The sequence below is a fragment of the Neophocaena asiaeorientalis genome, unplaced genomic scaffold (genome assembly GCF_003031525.2).
Source record: "Neophocaena asiaeorientalis asiaeorientalis breed wild unplaced genomic scaffold, Neophocaena_asiaeorientalis_V1.1 scaffold191, whole genome shotgun sequence".
In the NCBI taxonomy this organism is placed as follows: Eukaryota; Metazoa; Chordata; class Mammalia; order Artiodactyla; family Phocoenidae; genus Neophocaena; species Neophocaena asiaeorientalis.
In genome coordinates this window covers 1,883,499-1,904,222 of record NW_020175105.1, presented here as the reverse complement: position 1 = coordinate 1,904,222, position 20,724 = coordinate 1,883,499, and the positions used below count along the sequence as shown (strand labels likewise).

At 49.0% G+C, this 20,724-nt stretch overlaps 1 protein-coding gene across 1 annotated transcript in view; it reads left to right on the top strand.

Moving 5' to 3' along the window:
• Window positions 1–13,333, top strand: part of DDC (dopa decarboxylase) — a 77,659-nt gene extending 64,326 nt beyond the window's left edge. The window contains exons 11-16 of the mRNA XM_024764364.1: window positions 404–480; window positions 3,365–3,384; window positions 4,310–4,408; window positions 6,764–6,865; window positions 10,149–10,356; window positions 12,943–13,333. Coding sequence (XP_024620132.1) covers window positions 404–480; window positions 3,365–3,384; window positions 4,310–4,408; window positions 6,764–6,865; window positions 10,149–10,356; window positions 12,943–12,956 — 520 coding nt within the window. The 3' untranslated portion in view covers window positions 12,957–13,333. The remainder of the gene's footprint in view (window positions 1–403; window positions 481–3,364; window positions 3,385–4,309; window positions 4,409–6,763; window positions 6,866–10,148; window positions 10,357–12,942) is intronic.
• The last annotated feature ends 7,391 nt before the right edge of the window (window positions 13,334–20,724 follow it).

Here is a 20,724-nt window from a genome sequence, read left to right as displayed (position 1 = left end):
TCAGGTTACTATGAATAAATATATCAAAACCTGTGTAGATTTGTATGAAGAAAAGGGTACAGTTTTTTGGAAGCCATTCCAGAAGTCCTAACTAAACAAAAATGGAGACTCAGTGTCAGGTCTCAGTGCAATTCTAGTCGGACCAGGATTAAAGACCGAAGACTTATTTTTATTATACCCCGTACCCGCAACCTCAGGGGCCCAGAGCTCTGGAGGTTAATGCTGTGCTACAGCCGAGCCAGGGGATGGGGGCTGCAGATGAGGGCCATGCATGCCGGGTGGGGTGTCAGGGAGAGGACTGGGGAGCAGGGGAGCCTGAACCCGGCGGGAGGAGGAACAGGTGGCGTGCAGGCCCACCTGAGACGCCTTCTCGTTAAGCCCCTTGGTTTGTTCTCTAAAACAGGGTGAAAAAGAGAACCGACCTGACCGGAGCCTTTAAATTGGACCCCGTGTACCTAAAGCACAGCCACCAGGACTCAGGTAAGCCGCTGGCCTTGCTTTCTGCAGTCGTTCCCATCAGAGCTGCATCCATGGTACCCAGGAGCCAAGGTGAAGGGTCACGTCTACAGACTGGTCCTAGGGGGCCGGGTGCAGAGCCAGGACGAGCTGCTTCCTGAGGCGGGATGCTGGTGGTGACGCGGTCCTGCCTCTTCTCCTCACTGTTTGGGGCAGGGTAGGGGGAGGCACCCATAGGGCCGGAGGGGCCACAGGGCCCTCAACACGGGCATGGGCACCTCCTTCACTGAGCCTTTGAAATGATGACTGCCCTAAAGAGAGTTTGCATCGCTGAGACCAGTAGCACCCGGGGAAGAAACAGCTGGGCCAGGGGCCTGGGGAGGGAAGAGAAAATTGGGCGAGGCTGAGGCAGGAACCACACACAAATGCGGATCTCTAAAGATTAAGTCTCCTAGTAAAAAAAACAAATCTTACGGACTACTTGAGATCCTGATCAGATAAAATGCATGAGGTGACCTGCACAGACTCTCCCCCGTCCCTCTGTGCCCACTCGCTGTAATCCATGCGCTGGGGATGGTGATTTACATGCTTGTCTGTCCCTACAGGACTCAGCCTCCGGGTGGGAGAGGGTTCTCTCATTCTCCAAAGCCCTCATGGCCACCAGCAGGTGCCATGCCGGCCACCATGGGGTCCGGGGGCCCCGGGGAGGGAAGGACAGGCCAAGTCTTTGGGAACTTCTGCCACTGTCTCGTTGAGTTTCCTTAGACAACAGTGGATGTTAGTGATGGGAGGGACACCGGAGATCACGTGACCCCACCCTCCACGTACTGAGCAGGAATTGGGCTGGATGGAAGATGAGGCAGTTTTGACGACTGTGGCAGGAGCACTGAACAGTAGTGACACAAGTCGAGGCACAGCCCCTTCCCTCCCATGTGGACCCCAGCCCGCGCGGTCTCCACAGAAAGATCAGACCTGGATTTTGCCCTCTTAAACTTGCCCACCATCCCGTGGGGCGCATCGGATACAAACACCCAGCCCCTGCTCAGTTGTGCTCAGAACCTAAAACTGCTCTAAAAAATAAAGTCTAGTTTTTAAAAATGGCGTTGGCATAAAGCCATGAGAAATTAGGAACCAGCTGCCAGAGCTCTTCTATTTAAAAATACATTTCATGTTTGAATAATGAAAACCACAGTCATCATGACAGTTAGCAAAATGCGGCTCTTAAACAATGAAGGAATTCTCGGGACTTCCCTGGCAGTCCAGGGGTTAGGACCCAGCGCTTTCACTACCAGGGCCTGGATTCAATTCAATACCCGACGACTGGGGAGCTAGGATGCCGCAAGCCATGTGGCATGGCCAAAAAGAGAAGAAATTCTTAGAATGAGTTTAAGCCATCTCAGTGAAGTTCATTGCTCCAGGAATTTTTAAAAAGTGTAATTTTATTCCACTTTTATAGAAAGGCAGTATCTGATAGAAATATTGGCTATGGCTGTTAAAGATGAACAATCTTAGTTATTTGTACTTTTTCCCTAAAATAATCTATGAATCAACAAAAGCAATGACCCATTTTGTGTTTACCAAGTAAATCACCCAAAATCAACTTTAAACTTCTATGGCCACTGGATATAAGCATCTATTTTATCTGGATGGATCTCACTTTCCTGCTAAGCCTGCTGTAATTTGAAATGGAATATGTTTAGAGTGTTTTTTTAAAAGATCCTTTTTTTTCAATAAGGAGATCTCGGGCTTCCCTGGTGGCGCAGTGGTTGAGAGTCCGCCTGCCGACGCAGGGGACACGGGTTCGTGCCCCGGTCCGGGAAGATCCCACATGCCACGGAGCGGCTGGGCCCGTGAGCCATGGCCGCTGAGCCTGCTTGTCCAGAGCCTGTGCTCCGCAACGAGAGAGGACACAGCAGTGAGAGGCCCGCGTCCCGCAAAAAAAAAAAAAAAAAAAGAAAAAAAGAAATCTCTTCATTATTTAGCTATTAAAAAACCCACTCAGGACTGCCCACGCGGACTGCCCCTCACCCGACACCCCACAGCTCCCCAGGCTGCAGCCCAGTCCCTCCTGTGGGTCACTGGGACGCCTCCCTCTCATCACTGGGATCCAGGACCAAAGTCTCCCACGCAGGGGTCCTCCCAGGCCTCCCGATGTGAGTTCACTTTCTGCACTTACATAAGCATGAAAGTCTCAGCTTTCTCCTCATGCCCGGTGGTAAATTGGCATCAGATCATATACAGCCCTCATCATGCATTCATTCATGCGTGGGAAGGTGAATTTGTGGTATAAAGAGCAATTAGAATGTAAAAAAGAATCAAACTTTTGATGGGTGTTCATCTCTGTATTCTCGGATCTTAGTCTGGGTTCTGGCGCTGAGCAAATACCCAGTGGGTATTCTTCGCGTCAGTTTCATTATCTGGGATTCAAATGGCTTCACAGGGGTTACGAACTAGTTTTCATTTTAGTCTCCCCTTGTGCCAAGAGCTGTAAAGCCAAGGATGGTATGGAGGAAAGAACGCTGGACAAAGAATTTCGTAGACAGAAGTTTCTACGTTTCTAAGTTTCTTGGGCACAGAATCAGGTGGGGATTAGAAAGATGCGTTTTGGACACCTGATCCTCCAATGGTGTCCAGACGAGGCTCGCTGTGGCTGGTGAGCATCCCCGGCTTCCCAGGTCAGATCAGCTGTGGCATCCGTCCATTCGTAATTCGGCACTTCCATCTATGCTTTGCTCTCTGGAATCCCCTCCGCCCTTGAATCTGTTACCTTGGGAAGTGGCTCAAAGAATGGTCAGCCCTGCCCTGGGTTTTATATCTGGTTCAGGAGATGATGGAAAAGACTTGGACGTGTAATCAACTAAGGTGTCTAATGGTTCCTTTTTGTCTCCTTTTTCTTTCTCTTCTCCAGGGCTTATCACTGACTACAGGGTAAGTGGAGATTTGTCTCCCTGAGTCCAGGTCCATGGTAATGCAAACTGTGAATGCAGTGCGGGGCACTGTCATGGGCTGTAGCCCCTGCAGTCTCCCAGTCCTCTCAGGATCAGGGTCCCACAAGAGGACACCCTCTAACTGGGTCCTAACTAGAGATCGGGGCTGGCAGTGGGCAGCTCTGCTGAGCCCACGATGGCAGGTCTCAGGTTAAGAGGAAATGAAGCTGCCCATGATCCCTGGGAGATTCCTCTGTAAGGTGGGGCAGTCCCTCCATTGTGTGCTCAGGCTGTGTGCCAGGAGCTGGCATCCCCGGAACAGTGGGAGAGCAAAGGGTCAGAGGGCATAAGAAGCGCTCAGATGACAGCCTCTTAACTGGCTGCTCTGGTGACAAGCCTCCTTCCCTAGGCAGGAGCCGTGCACTGCTCTGGCAGCTGCAGTGAGCCGGGAGATGGGCTGGAAATCAAATGGCAAACAAGCCTGGGCCCCCTCTTCTCCGAACTCACGTCTGGTCGGGGGTGAGGGGAAAAGGCTGGGTGCACAGGGCACCTCTGCCCCCGGGGAATCTACCCCACTCCAGCGAGGTAGTGACAGCATTTTAGGGTGACACAAACATTTTAGGGTCGCACGCCCCATGGGGCAGTCCTGCACCTCCCCCAATCTGCTCACGATGGCTCCCGAGCCTAGCACCGGCCTGGCCCCCATGTGCCCTGCACAAGCATCTTGGAGCTTTGTAAAGACAGCCTCCGGCTGCCGGACCGCTTACTCCACTGCTGTCAGCTTTGCCATCCAGGATGGGGCATGGCAGCCAGAGGGTTTGGCCTCCAGGGCCTTCAAGGCCCCTGGAGGACAAGGCCATGAGCCATAAAGGAAAGCAGCCCTTAGCGTAGCCCTCACGGATGTGCCGTGTTGTGTCTTATTTCAGCACTGGCAGCTGCCACTGGGCCGGAGGTTCCGCTCTTTGAAGATGTGGTTTGTTTTTAGGATGTACGGAGTCAAGGGACTGCAGGCCTATATCCGCAAGGTGAGTTTGTTTTCATTATTTATCCGGGTGACATTAGGGAGGTCTTGGACTTTAGAAAGGAAGTAAGATGTCTTCATAAACCACTATAAGGGAAAGTTTGGGCTGTTGAGAGTGGGGCATTTATAAGATGCTCAATGCACGATTCTGGGTCTTTTAGACACTTTCACGGGGACGGAAGGCTATCACTCCAGGAGACTGTCGAAGTGACAAACACTCTTACCTGCCACTGGAGCCACCGCTGGCCCACAGCGAGGCCCAGTCCACAATGGCGGTAATGAGGATGCAGTAGGTTTCTCTCCAGAAAACTGCCAGAATGGGAGAGATTGGGCTGCGTGGGCTGCATGTCCTCCGACACAGCCCCGGCCAGAAGCACATGCACGACCTTGGTCTCTCGGAGTGGGTTTCAGTAACCTCTATCTAACAAGCAAACAGGTGGCTGTGATGTACGCTAAACTGTGAGAACCGTGGATCGACTCTAAGCCCCACGACCCTGCTTTGTTTTTTTAACTTTTTTTTTTTTGCTGTACGCGGGCCTCTCACTGCTGTGGCCTCTCCCGTTGCGGAGCACAGGCTTTGGACGCGCAGGCTCAGCGGCCATGGCTCACGGGCCCAGCCGCTCCGCGGCACATGGGATCTTCCCAGACTGGGGCACGAATCCGCGTCCCCTGCATCGGCAGGCGGACTCTCAACCACTGCGCCACCAGGGAAGCCCTGTTTTTTAAAATTTTATTGAAGTGAAGTTCGTTTACAATGTTGTGCTAGTTTCGGGTGCATGGCAAAGTGATTCAGTTATACATGTATATCTATTCTGTTTTCAGATTCTCTTCCACTATAGGTTATTACAAGATATTGAGCAGAGTTCCCTGTGCTACACAGTGGGATCTTCTTGTTTATTTTATATAGAGTAGTGTGTACACCCTGCTGTTTTGTTTTTTTTTAAACAATCGAGGACACGGTTCAGAGGAGGCCTCCCTTAACTGGCTGCAGAAGGCCTGCCGATTTCCAGCCGGGCGCTCCCATCCTGCTGTCCTTCCTCACCTGTGGGCCCACCTTGATGGACAGAGGTCCTCAGACATCACGGGGACGGGGCACCCTGCAGGGTCTCATTGTGGCGACAGTGCAGCTTCGGGCGTGCCCTCCCCTGTGACGGGGCACGTGGCCCCGGGCCCCTGCGGTGCCGCACACATGAGCACCCATCTGTCTTACAAGGCTGCTCTGGAGGCCATAACGCTCCTGGAGGCTCTCCGTGGGGAAGCGAACAAGGAGGGACGTGTGCGTGAGTTCACGAGTTCTCACCCACTGCAGGGCCTGTGCTCAGAAGTGATGAACGTGCAGCTGCTCTGGGGAAAGGAGGCAAAACACAGGTGGTTTGGTTCCAGCTGGAAGCTCAGTGGGGAGCTGGGTGTGATCACATCGCTGCTTCCTGAAAAGCCCTGCAAGCCTCCCTGAGAGGGACCGGCCCTGCCTTCCCAGGAGGCGACTGAGTGGCCGGAGCCGGACACAGCCCGGCAGGTGTGCAGCTCCTCAGGACCCAGCTCGAGGGCGCCCCTGCCAGCACAGTCTCTGGAGCCCTCTAGTTCGTCCCAGGCCCGGGGACCACTCATTCAAACGGTGTGTCTGTCCCAACACTTGGAGCGGCACGATCTCTGCTCAGACGCTCCCGGGGCCCCTGCCGGTGACCCCGCGCTGGATACCGGGGTTTAGGACGTGCTCCATGTGTGCCAAGACCCGGGCCAGCTGGCTGTCAGATCACATACTGCGTGAAGCAGCTTTTGGTTTCTGTAAACATCGAGACGTTTAGTGAGGGGGTGGGTTCAGGGAGAGCAGGCAGCCCTGGACGGATGAGGTTCTCACCTCTGATGGCAGGTGCTGCGGCCTAACAAACGGCGGCAGACCTGGAGCTCTGGTATCGGAATCAGCTTCGCTCTGCTGGTCTGCAGAATGGGCGTGACTGCGGTGTCACTCCCTGTGCCGCGGGTCAGCTCGACAGCTGGCTAGTGAAGCGCTCAGCTGCCCAGCCAACGTCGGCCGCTGTTTCTCTTCTGGAATGTTTAAATGCCCCTTGACAGCATTTATCCTAAAATTACAAAAGATTCTTTGGTGGGATGAAAAGAGTCCCCTGAGCAGAAGATGACAAGGGGTGTTTTTCTGAAGACTTCCGCCCTCTTCTTCTGGTAGCCAGTTTCTCAAGCTGCACGGGGAAAGCTGGGAGTGGGTGACATCAGTGCTGCAGAAAATGGCTACAGCTTATCAATGAATTATATTCGACGTGTGGTCTGATACGGTTTTCTAGGTGGCTAAGCTCTGAACCAAGCGGTGATGAGAAACTCAGACAGATGTCCCTTCCCTTTGCAGCACGTCCAGCTGTCCCACGAATTCGAGGCCTTGGTGCACCAGGACCCCCGCTTTGAAGTCTGTGCAGAAGTCACTCTGGGGCTGGTCTGTTTCCGGCTAAAGGTACGTCTAAGTCGACTTAGTCGTCTGAATTTTCTTTGAGTAGGACAGAGAGGAAACTCTCATTCATTATGTCCATGCTCCAAAACCCTCCAGAGCTCCCCAGAGACCGTGGATTCCCCCCAAATTTTCCAGCCTGCTGTTCCCACCTCCCTGCCGGGACACCTACTCTTCTCACTGGTGCTCAGACTTCTTGCCTGTGTAGACCCGGCCCGAGGATGCTTGCCGTCTTCTCTATCCATCCATCCCTGCCACTGGAACCCTCCAAGGACTGACCCACCGACGGGATCACTGGTCCTAGCATGTTCCCCAGACAAGCATGGGCACCACCTGGGAGCCTGTGAGAAGCCAGTCTCGGGCCCACCCGGGACCCGCTGACCCCTACGTGGCCCTCAGGCTGCTGGTGCACACACAGGGGCTGGAGGACTGCTGGTCCCTGGGGCTCTGTAATTCTGCTGCCTGAGGGCCTCAGCCACCTTTGCTAGGAATCATGACCACATTGCTCCAAAGACCCCAAGAGGAGCTGCACGCACAGGCCCCTTAGTAACCTGCCCTGTGTGAAGGATGCCGGGTTGGGGCCTAACGCCCTGCCTGCTCTCCGGCTAGCTTTCTGTTTGCAGAGTTGACGCCACCCACAGGCCTTCTTGTCCGAGTCCACAGAGGGCAGCAGGAGAAGGAACCACGGGCTCAGTCGCCTTGGCAAGGTGCTGCCCATCCAAACGTGGCCCTTTGCTCCCCCTTCCTTTCCCCTCAGCAATTCTTGGGGCTTTGAAGGCTGGCAGGAACCAGCCATGGAAAAGCCTGGAAGCAGGAGAGAGAGAGCAGAGTCCTGACACAAGAGCTGGCAGGGAGACGTGAGGTTCCTGCAGCTCGTCACTCAGAGACGCCTGAGCACAGGTGTGCAGAGGCTGGCGCCAGGTCCCTGGGGTGACCGGATGGGGCAGTTCAGTCCGCGCTGGCGTTGGTGGCAAGCGTGCTTTGACTTGCTAGCCGTCAATCAGTTGTTTTTCCTTCTACTGCCAGTGTTCCCGTAGGATTTAAATTCTTTAATTTTTAGCCATTTTATTGAGATACAATCCACGTGACATACACTTTGTCCATACAAAGTATACATTTCAATGATTTTTAGACTATCCACGGGGTTACACAGCCTTCACAACAATCTAACTTCAGAACATCTTCATTTTCCCCCAAAGAGAGCCCACACCCACCAGCAGTCACCCCAGCCTCCATCCTTCGGTCCACGGACCCGTTTCCTGTCCCTATGCATCTGTCTGCTCTGGACAGTCATATCCACGGGATCGTCAATATGCTGTCTTTTGTGAATGGCTTATTTCACTGAGTGAAATGTTGTCAAAGTCAAGACTTTCATTTTCTCCTGCTCATTTACAAGGGCACCGAAGGCACCTGTGTGCCCTTCCCACTCTTTTCCTGGACAGCATGGTGTGCCCTCCCGCCCAGGGGCTTTCCAGAAAGCGAAATATGTCTTTTGTGAAACTTGTTCCTTCCATTCCACGAATCCAGTTTTCTTCTCAGGGAGGAAGTTATCCAGGCGTCGTGGCTCACCATTCTGTCCCCCACATCTCGTTATTCTATTCTTTGCCCCGTGGCTGCCCATTCTGGATGTCAAGTCCTCTCCATCATCCATGGCTCAACGTGTGCGTGGTCTTTATCTGACCTGAAGTGGATAAGCTGTTGCCATGGCATCAATTTCCTCCCCTCCCCCATCTCAGCCAGCCTCCCTGATCCCACTCTGCACCTGCTCAGTCCGTCTTTGCCATTACTTCTGTTGTTATATCTCAGACGGATTTCTCTGCTGGGTTCTTTCCCTCTAGCTCGTAGAAAATATGTCTTGTCCAATCCATTAGAAAATGGCGAGGGAATTTTCCCCAAGTGACTCGCTTCTACTTCCTACATACGTAATTTTCAGGTGTTTGCTCTCCTGTGAAGTCTTCCTGGTGAAATTCCATCCTTTCGTATCACCTTCTCATCCTCATCCTCGAGCAGGTCCGGCTCTGTCTGGACCCGGTGCATGTCAGCAGTTTCTGAGTGGCCTTTGGCTCATGCACTGTCCACGGGGCATCAGCTGGAGTCCCGTGCAGGCCATCAGCCAGCGGCCTGGAGGCCCTGCACGGACACGAGGCCGGTGTCTGGCATCCGGGCGAGCAGGACGCTTCCCTTCCCACCATCCTCCCTGCCCTTGAGATGAAGCAAGAACAGGAACAGTGTAACCCACTGAGGGTCACATGACCCAGGACTCGGCCCCACTTCCAGGCCCTTCTGCAGCAACTATATGGCGCGTGGGGGTGGAGTCACTGCCTGGGAACAGAATGGAGACCGAGAGGGCTGCGGGCAGCTGTGAGGAACAACGGGACTGACCAGGCAGGAGAGGGACGGCTCCCAGGTCTGTGTGACACACGCCTCCCATCTCGTCCAGTTAGTGTGAGGCGTGGGCCCCCCGTCTCCCTGCCCAAGGCTGCTGGGCTGCTCCTTTCCAGAGGGAGGTCCACCAGTGGTCCCTTGGGCCATAGTTCATGGACAGTTTTCCCAGATCCTATCAAGCAGTTGGCTATTACGCTTCATTTTCTGTACAGGTAAGTCCCCTACATAGGAACAAGTTCTGTTCAGAGAGCACATTCGTAAGTCCAATTTGACCGTAAGTCCAACGAAGTTAGCCTAGGTACCCAACTAACACAGCTGGCTGTATACCACTGCTCTTAGGCTTGCTTGCAGACATCCTGGGCTTGAAATGAAGATACTGTACACTGGACAGTCCTGTACAGTAAGGTACACAGAAGCACCACCACTTGTAGAGGATGCATGCACGTGACAATGTACGCCAGACACGTGAACTAACTTACGTGATTGGACGTGCACGTTTGCATCTTTGAAAGTTCGTACGTAGGGGACTTACTATATTGTTGAGGGTTCTTCTGAAGCTTTCTCTTCACTGGTGCCGTTAAACAGTTCTGCTCTTTAAGCTCATGAATTTGTAGATAACATGTCTAGGAATCTTCATTTTTTCCTCAAAAACCTGGATCACGGAAGGCTCATCTTTTGACAGCACGCTAGAACATGAAGAAGTTGTCTTGTGGGAGGGCTGCCGTCTTTCAGGGCCACGTAGTGATCGCTTAGTTGAATTTTCTACCATTGCAGATGAAAGGCCGGTGGTGAGGTGACTCCCTCACTGATCCGGGGCTGTGTCACCCAACGCGGGCCTCACTTGGTGGTGAGTGTTCGGGTCCCCACAGATCTGAGCACTGCCCCTCTCTCTCAATCCCTGCAGGGCTCCAACAAACTGAACGAAGCTCTTCTGGAAAGAATAAACAGTGCCAAGAAAATCCACTTGGTTCCCTGTCACCTGAGAGACCAGTTCGTGCTGCGTTTTGCTATCTGCTCACGTACGGTGGAGTCGGCCCACGTGCAGCTGGCCTGGGAGCACATCCGAGGGCTGGCGACCGACCTGCTGGGAGCACAGAAGGAGGAAAAGGCGGGTAAGCCATGCTGGGGGGGGCCAGATTTCCTCCACCATATAAAGAGGGGGCTAAACCCAGGCCCTATCGGGACTTCCCCGGTGCTCCAGCGGTTAGGACTCCACACTTCCGATTCAGTGGGCATGGGTTCAATCCCTGGTTGGGGGAACTAAGATCCCACATGCCGCGAAGTGCGGCCAAAAACTAAATAAAATAAAATAAAATACTCTGCATTAAAAAAGAAAAAACAACAACCAGGCCCTGTCTGGTCCGGAGAAGTGGAAGGAACACAGCCTGTAGTGAATCTTTAGTAACTCTGATGGATTTCTGCTTTGTATTCTTTTATTCAAGACTGTCAATCACATATGCCTGTGATTTCCCCTCAGCTTTCTTCAGTTTGCATTGAGGCAACTTACGATCACAGCAAGCTTATACATTAAACTGGCAAACGGTAGATAACTGAAAATGAGTGAAAACATTCAAAAAGGAATTTGACATGACTGCTGGCTTGCTGTCAGGAAGGACCAAATTCATCATGGTTCAGAGAAAGGAAATGTCTAGAATACTGGGCATCAGTTACAGGAACCCTGAAGACAGCGGGCAGGCGACTTCTAAGGAAAATATCTGCGCAAAGGCAGTGTTGGCAACGGGTTGGAACGATGTCTATTGAACCATAAGAGACTTCGGAGCCTCGGCATTAAGCTATTCTAGGAATCATTCCACTAGAGTTTGTCCACCGTCTTGCTTTCTGTCTTTTTGCCGTTCGCCCCACTTGGAGGAGGCAGGTGGTGGGAGCTTCTGCTTCTCTTTCTCTCTCTTCCTGCTCACTGCCCATCTGTCGTCACCCACGGGGGATGCAGAACTTCAGTGTGCGATGGGATTAGTCTACTGACTGCATACAACTTGATCTTCTGGGCTCTTAATTTTAACTGCGAATATCTGAGATACTACAATGCTCAAAAAAATCAAAAGCTAAATACTGTTACATTTATGTGAGAGGTCCATCCAGGCTTCTGACCTGTGAGGTCAGAGACCCACCTCCTCTGTCAGGACATGTCCTGAAACACCAGGTCCTCCTCCTGGCTCGGCAGAGCCCTTTCCTAAAGGTCGGATGCTCGTAAGCTGAGGGGCCACCCTTCCCAGAGCAATGCCACAGTTATAGCTTGAGCATCTCTGAAAGGTGTTGGGGAGAGGCCCATAGTTCCAGATTATTCCACTCCTCTGTAATAAGCATGAGTGTGTGTGGTGGGTGTGTGTGTGGGGGGGGAGGGGAATAAGATATATTCAAAACAAAATTGCATCAGGCAAACGCTGCAGAGGAATATTTCTGCAGCCCTATGTTTGTGTATCTCATCATATCTTACTCCCATATGCCCCAAACAACACAGAAAGAGACTGTAGCTCAGAAAAATGATCAGAAACAGAGGCACGTTTCCAACAGAAGTCACAATTACTGTGGAGTCATTATACTTGCTGTGAATTGCAAAGCTAAAAACGAAAGGATTTAATTTTTTAAAAATGTAGGATACGATAGTAAATCACCATGCATGTATGTTGTTTTGGTCAGATTAATTAGAGTGATGAAAATCTTAATACCTTGGTTTTACCTGTGCTTATGTAAGGCTATATCAAATCCAGTGGTCACAGTTCTGAGAGAAAGAAGGAACTATTTCTATTTGACAAAAGGTAGGAAATTGGACCAAGATTCTAGTTGACATTAATAAAATGTATCTTGGAGAAGCCAGATTGGCAATAAAAACTCATTTCTTCCAGAAGAAAGAGTTCTTCCAAACTCTTTTCCATTGTACTGTTGGAGAAAGGGTATACTCCTTCTCTGTGTTCAAATGAGGAGTATACAAAGTTCTAATTTTTACATTTTGTGTGTGTGTGCAATTACACTATTTTATTTAGTATTTGAAAATTAGGTGTTATTTGCTTCATTGTTAAAGGTACACGCTCGGAGAAAACGAAAAAGACGATAATGAGTATTTTCGCCAAGTTTACCCACAGTAGCCTGACTCAATCCACCAGTCAGTTGAATCCTTTAAAAATCACTTTTTAATGTGATATATAACCTATTATATATATATTACTTTATTACAGCATGATCAAACTAATCTATTCAATCATTTAGCCAACAAGCATCCGTTCTGCCAGGAACTGTGCAAAATCTGGGGGAAATAAAGATGAATAAGAGTCTGATGGAGATGGAGATGGTCGCAGTAACCACTGCTACAGCTTTGATGAATGCAGTGACAAACGCTTTCTCTCCACGTCCTCTGGACACAGTCTAAGCTGTCCTCTCATTTAGCAGCCTGTCCTCTTCTAGCAGTACATTATACAGTGCCTAAAAGAGACATAAGCACACATTAAGAGCTCAGTAAACAATTAAAAGTATTTAACTTAATTTTCGTTTTATTTTGTGTTATGTACAGTGCTAAGTCTTCTAAATGTTTATTGCATGTAATCAGTGTTGTACTGGTAAAAGCCTCTCCCGGGGGAAGAGAGCCTGATTTACTGTTTGCTGATCTCAGTGGCAGAAATGATGTTTGCATTTTTTTGAATACAGCCATATATTCATGTTCTTTTTTTTTTTTTTCCCTGTAGAGATCAAAACCTGAAATGATCTGAATACTGGAATGAGAGGAAAAGATGTATCATCCCAGCTCCATGGAACCAAGTCTGAATGTGGCCCATGCTTCTTTCTCCAGAGTTATCCAGAAAGAACCTCCTGATTACACCCGTTCAGCCTCTCATCAATGAAGACGTATTTGCTATAAGTTAACCCCAGTGGATATAGCTTTTATTCATTATTTGGCTGTGACTTTGTTGGTTATAGAATCATCAGTTTCTGTGCCCCTGAAGTTGTCAGTGGTGGTCAAGGCTTATTGAAGTATTTTCCGGGGCGATCTATAGTTATGGGACTTGAGATCATATCCATGGTCTTTAAATTGTTCTGTCATGTGGCTTAATGCTTAATAAACAACGTGAAGTGTAACGGTAATTGTGTCTGGTAAGCTTCCTGTTCTACATTGTAGCAAATTGAGCGGCATTCTTGGATATTTTTAAACGGTATTCATTTAGTCAGCAAATGTTTATGGAGTGCCTAGTATATGTCAGGCACTCCTCTTGATGCAGTAACAACACACACATGTTCTACATTGTAGCAAATTGAGCGGCATTCTTGGATATTTTTAAACGGTATTCATTTAGTCAGCAAATGTCAGGCACTCCTCTTGATGCAGTAACAACACACACGTTTTATTTGGAGATGACTCCAACTTCTAAAGAAATGAATTCAGAACCAAGACATAGCCGGAGACCAAGTTCTGCTGGTGTGATGGGAAAGGCTTCTGGAGCCTTGGTTTCTTCATCTGATCAGTCCACCTGCCCTGTGGTATCATCACTAATAAATACCTGAAGATGCTCTTTACACACAAATACCAAGAAAATGCAGTTTTTAATCCAAATAACCAATCTTTATTTGAAATCATTTTTGTTCTTAGAAACGTGTATTTTAATCCCAAGACTAGTTCTTGTCATTTGGGAACTATAGAATTATCAAAAACACTCTCAGAATGCGTCCTTGGATTATTAATATGGATATGTGAATTTCAAAGACCTCTGTTATCTCTGTGACGTAATGTACATCTGTGTTTTTCGGAAATCTGGAAATATGTCAGATGCCACGTGGTCCCCATCTCATTTGGTCAGGTGGTTTGTTCTCTACCCATCAGTGGAGCAGACCTGACCTCCAGCACGGTGCGGGGATGTGGGACGGGCCACTGGGACCCACTGGGGCCACCACATTAGGAGCTGTAGGAGGCCGAGTGATCAGGCCACTGCGTCGGGGCTGAGGTGCCTGCATTTTACAGAGTTGAGATTGCTGCAGGGCCCCCAGATGGGGCCATAGAGTCACCCATGCAGCCCTCAGCCTTTTGGGGGCAGCTCCACCCAGCCCATCCACAAATGCACTTTGTGATGACTGAGATTTAGTTCAAGGCAGGAGACCAGGAGGCAGATGACAGTAGGTTTGCTGCTGGGAGATGTGCACAGACAGGGGGCAGGAAGCTAGTTGAATGATGAAGAGCCCCCCTCTGAACAGGCTGGATTACTTCGTCGGGGATTCTCAGACATCAGCTCAGGTGTAGATCCAGCAGGGATAGAAGCTTGCCCGACTTCTGGCTCATTTCTAGGTAATTCATGACAATTCACCCCACCTCCAGACCTCTCTAGGCATCTCCATAGCATAGCGATCAGACCCCAAACCACCCAGCCTAGAAACAGGAGGACATACTTCCCCCCAGTTTATTTAACACACATCCTCCTGCCATGTGCTCTATGCCAGGCACCGTTGTAAATATTTGTAATATTAACTTATTTAATACTTATCTTAAGGTCCTCAACTATTATTCCCATTTTGTAGATGAGGAAACTGAGACATCAAGAGGTCTAGTGACTTGTCCGCATGAGGACTGGAGTGCGGCACCCTTCCCCATCCCCCTCTGCTGTCAAGTGTGCTGTCTGCTCCCTGGGATGAGCCTTTTCTCAGGATAACTGGCAGTGAGGACATTCACTTCCTTCTGGGAGAAGCCCGCCTTCACCTCCCAGGGTAGAGTCCTGGACCCTGACCCTAACCAGACAATCCCCAAATAGCCCAATGGGGGGAAGTGTTTGAAGGTCTGGATTACACAGCCTAATCCATCTGTACAGCATCTTCATCTAAACCTATATTCAATCTAGTGTCACTGTGTAGCACACAGACCACCACTGGTACTGGAATCAGATAGCATCTCCCGATAACAGGCACTTCCAGTTAGTGCTGGGAAAATCCCAGATCAATCTGGACACAACTAACCTCTTGATACCAAGGAAACAGTTTTTACTTATGACACTTCTGACACCAAATGAAAGGGTTTTGCCTCCTGGCACCAAAAACATGGAGTCTTTTCTAACATCACTTCATCTGTCTGACAGCACCTGCCTGGAGTGAGTGTCGTACTGCACAGGTTAAAGTCTTGGTCCCACAAGACACTCTCACCTCACCACAAGCCCGGGACCCCCTGTACTCCTGACTGACCCGCTATAGACTGGGGGTTCCCATCATGCCCTCATCAGGGTCTACAATTGGCCAGAACAGATCACAGAACTCAGGAAGTCACTTTGCTTACGTTTACCAGTTTATTATGAAGGATACAACTCAGGAACAGCCAGAGAGAAGAGAGCCATAGGGCAGGGCAGGGGGAGGGGGTGCGGAGCTCCCATGCCCTCCCAGAGGGCACACTCTCCAAGCAGCCTGATGTGCTCACCAACCTGTTCTCCAAACCCTGTCGATTAGGCATGTTTATAGGGGTTCCAGTAAATCACTGGTTGATTAAATCATTGGCCATTGTGATTCACTCAGTCTCCGGCCCCTCTCCCCTGCTCCGAGGTTGGGGCTGGGATGGGGCTAAATGTTCCAACCCTCTCACCATGGTGACCGCCTCCATCCTTACCCTCTCTAGGGACCTGCCAAGAGTAGCCTCCTTAGAACAAAAGAGGTTCCTGTTACCCACAGATCCCAAGGGATTTAGGAGCTCTGTGTCAGGAACCGGGACACAGACCAAATACATAGTTCTTATAGTATCAGACCTAAGGGATCTCCTGGAATCATATGCCTCTTCCCTGATGTGCAGCAAACAGCCAAACTTCCTGAAACCAGAGACTGACATGCGGCTGACTCCATGCCAGTCACAAGAGGAATCTGTAGAACAGCCCAGATAAAACGGGGAAGCAGGAATATTACTCAGCCGTAAAAAGGAATGAAATAATGCCATTTGCTGCAACATGGATGGACCTAGAGATCACCATACCGAGTGAAGTAAGTCAGACAGAAAAAGACAAACATCGTATGATATCACTTATGTGTGGAATCTAGAAAGATGATACAAATGGACTTATTTACAAAACAGAAACAGACTCACAGACTTCCAAAACAAACTTGTGGTTAACAAAGGGTAAAATTGGGGGTGGGGGGAGGATAAATTATGAGTTTGGGATTAACACACACCCACTACTATAGATAAAGTAGATAACCCACAAGCACCAATGGTATAGCACAGGGAACTCTATTCAATACTCTGTAATAACCTATATGGGAAAAGAATCTGAAAAAGAATATAACTTAACATAACTGAATCACTGTGTTGTAGACCTGAAAGTAACACAACATTGTACATCAACTATACCCCAATATAAAATACAAATTCAATTAAAAAATAATAAATTTTAAAAAGGAGAGGCAGTTTGTCACTGGGTGGCCCCCTGATCGTCGCAGGGGAAACAGAGGAAGACCCCAGAGGAAGCAGGTATCAATCATCCATCGACTTCACACCTGTGCCCCTTAACCTGGGAGTCCAACAGACTCAGCAAATTAGCAACAAATATTGCTGACCTTTTCTTCAGAAAGCCTGTTTTTGAGGAAAGGAATGGAAATTGCCTGTTGACTTTTTGAGCTAAGGATTGTTTTCTTGCTTCTCTGAATCATGTAAATCCCTAAATATCAAATCTTTTTTTGCTTTTTTTAATTGAATTTGATATTGAAGTCTATTTCTTCAGTATCTCTGTGTCATTTGCCATCACCTATACTTGTAACAAGTAATAGAAAAAATTAATAAGAAAGCAGTGAGAGTAATTTGCTTGCATAAACTGGATAAATTTGGAACAACCACTTCAGAGAAAGTTGAGTGTGATACAGGCAGAGATGCAAATTGGATGGATCCCAAAACGTCCAGAAGGTTGAAGTCAAATCCAGACCCCGCCACGGGTAAGTGATGGCAATATCCCCGGGTGTCACAGAGGAACCAAGTCACATGAGGAGGGTGAAAATGCAGGATGTCTACTGGGAAAGACACAGAGAGGCCTTACTTGGTAGCTGTCTTCAAATTTTACACTCACTCTGACTTGAAGGGACTTTGTTCCTCCAAAGAGCAAGTGGTACAGAGGGAGACAGATTTTTCCAGCATGGAAATCAGCCAGTCGTCAAACAGAATGTGTTTTCTTACAGGGCAGTAAATTCTCCACCACTGTGAGTGTTCCTTGGTGACAGCAAAGTCAATGGTTGAGAAATGGTGCAGGAAACATCTCCAAGGGACTGAAACCTACGGTACATGACCATTAAGCTCTCTTCTGTAGCTGAGATTCCAACAGTCTATGAAAATAAGAGAATCTGGCTAAATTACAAAGCAGAAACACCACCATCAGCATAGGTTATTTTTCAGTGACGAGCTCTAATCTGGGCAACCCGTGTTGAGCGAAGGGCTCGCCCTGCGATAACAACGCCTGACACTTGGGTGGTGTTTCCGGGGGCCAGGCTCTGGTCTGAATGCCCTTCAGATGTCAAGTCCATTTATCCCCCCAGCGGCCCTTGGAATTAGATCATGAGTAGTGGAGCCAGGATTTGAACTCTGGAAAGCTGACTCCACCACCCCTCTGCCATAGCAGTACATTGTGTTCGCTTCCTAGGGCTGCTAAAAGGAACAGAAATTTACTCTCTCAGAGTTCTGGAAGCCAGGATCCGGAAGTGAAGGTGTCAGCTGGGCCATGCTCCCTCCAATGCCTCCAGGGAGGATCCCTCTTTTCCTGTTCCAGCCTCTGGCACCCCAGATGTTGCCTGACTTGTGGCTGCATAATTTCCACCTCTGCCTCTGTTTCCACTTGGTTGTCTTCTCTCTGTGTCTCTACTCTTCTTCTTTATAAAAACATCAGTCATGCTGGATTAGAGTTCATCTCAATCCCGTATAACCTCGTGTTAACTCGATTACATCTGTACAGACCCTGTTTCCAAGCAAGGTGACATTTACAGGTACTGGAGGGTAGGACGTGGACATGTCTTTTGGGGGGATACGATGCAACTCACAACATATGGTATCAAACCAGAAGCACCAGAAGTACGGACTCAGGTTGGCAGTGACGCTCTGGAGGAAAACAACTGAAGCAGATGGTTCCTTCCCGGCTCTGCCCGCCCCATTTCAGGGGAGGCCCATCTCCCCACTCACCAGCTCTGTTTATGATGGTGATGCCGGGGAGCCCATCAGAGCCCTCGCGGGTCATTCAGTGCAGTCAGGGAAAACCTTTTGCTGGCATTGCACATCTCAGTCACTCCAGGTCCACACACCCCTTGCTCCTCCAATGGAGGCAGGAACCCATCACCTCGGTCCTCCATCTTCATTCTGCCTTCTTCCTTAACGCTGGACATCAGTCAGAGTCTAGCCACACTCAGGAGTCCCACCAAGAAGGAATTTACTCTTGTCCTGTCTGCTTCCACATCCCCTCTACCCGATCCACCTCCTGGGACCTACAAACACACCTCTTTTAAAATTAAAGTGACTCTCCTTGTACACGGGGATGCACATTATTTAGGGCCATAGTCTCCCTCCACTCAAAAACAAATGAGATCACTGAAGTGTGCATTGGCATTTGTTGGAGACCATGTTTATAATATTCATGAATATGGAAATGAGCAGCCAGCTCTCAGAATCCCTTGCGCCAAGAACTGGCGCTCTGTTTGCTGTAAGTGAAAACTTCTTCCCTTGCAGGTTCAAAAATTTCTCCCCAGGAGAAAGCAGAACAAAACAACCTATGGTCTCAGAAGGAAAGTTTAAGACCTGCATAGCTCAAGTGCTAAACTCCTACAAATTATGCTAAAGTATTATAACATTATTCTAAAATATCCCGTTTGTAAAAGAAGAAAACGTCTTGCTATGGCTTAAGGGTTTGGATCCCCCAAATAGCATTAATAGTAGCAATAAATACAGCATCACAGCTTCTGTTGAATGTCTGCAATGTGCCAGCTCCTGCTTTGATAATTTAATCATTAGATCTCATATTAATCATAACTCTTACGATAGCATCCTGAGTTAGAGATGCTTATACCTGTTTTATAGTTGAGGAGGAGGTTGACGTTCAGAGAGGGTACGGAATTGAGTTAGATTTTGCCAGCTACGCAGGAAGAAAAAACTGCCGGATTGGGAAATGCTTTTCTATCAAACACACAAAAGTAAAGTGGCAACGCTAGTGTCACTTGTTGGAAAAATTGTAATACCGGCAACAATAAACGTACTTCAGTATGTGAACAGTACTCTTAGGAGGATAAGACGGTGGTCTACATGAATTCTCCAAAATGCTATCACTAAAATTTTGGTGATAAAAAAACCCAAAATTGCTAATTACCCAAAGATTATTTATATGGTGATTTCTAAACATACAAGTAAAAAAAAAATAGCTAGTGGGCTTCCATGGTGGCACAGTGGTTTAAGAGTCCGCCTGCCGATGCAGGGGACACGGGTTCGTGTCCCGGTCCGGGAAGATCCCATATGCTGCGGAGAGGCTGGGCCCGTGAGCCATGGCCGCTGAGCCTGCGCGTCCGAAGCCTGTGCTCCGCAACGGGAGAGGCCACGACAGTGAGAGGCCCGCGTACCGCAATAAATAAATAAATAAATAAATAAATAAATAAAAATAGCTAGCAAGCATACAACTGAACTGGTCTTGAGATAATAATGGTTTTCATTTTCATTTTCTTTTATTTTTATTCTGGGTAATTATAATAATTAGCAAATTAGTTAATAAATTATGAAGAATTAGAATAAAAAAGTCTTTTATTACTATCTAAGCCAAGAGATGAATTGTAAGCTGTCATTTTCCCTTGTCTATTTTTAAAAAGGTATTGTCCAATCATTCCCTTTTGTTTAGTTTGTGCCCATTTTTTAAAATCTTAAAAGAAAGGTCTTAAATGTTTTGCCTCACACTTCTTAGGTTTTGCATTTCAATGTCATGTGCTGTTAATTGCTCCTGTACAGTCATTTTCTCCATGCCCGGTGCCACTCACTTTCCGGGGAAGGGGTACCTACAGGACCCGGGAGCCAAGGAGAGGAGAAGGCACTGGGGCTTTCCGAGGAATGGCTCCTCCTTTTCCCAGGGGAAAGGTTCTTCCCCAGTCCGGCCCCTCCTTCTCGCTTTAAACAGGGTTGTGTGAGCTGGTTCCCTGGGTTGTTGGGGGAGCCCTTGGGACACGGAGGCGACCAGCCGGGGAGGAAGACGGCAGGGTGACAAGGTGGGAAGACCTTCGGGACCCCCTCAGGTCACGCCATCAAACCTCCACATTTCCCAGGTGACGCGGTGACACAAACGACCCGTAGGCCGCTGTGAGGGCTATTCCGTTCCTCATCCTGCCACAGGACACAGTCCGCTGGAAGAAGGGCGCGCTTCCCGGTCTTCCAGGACCGTGTCCCCAGGGCAGCAGGGAAGAAAGGGACGCTCCGGCACCGAGATGCAGATTCCAATTCCCCGATTTGGTCTAAAAATGTGTGTGGGGGAGGAGCCCCTCCCGAGGGGCAAGCGCGCACCTACGTA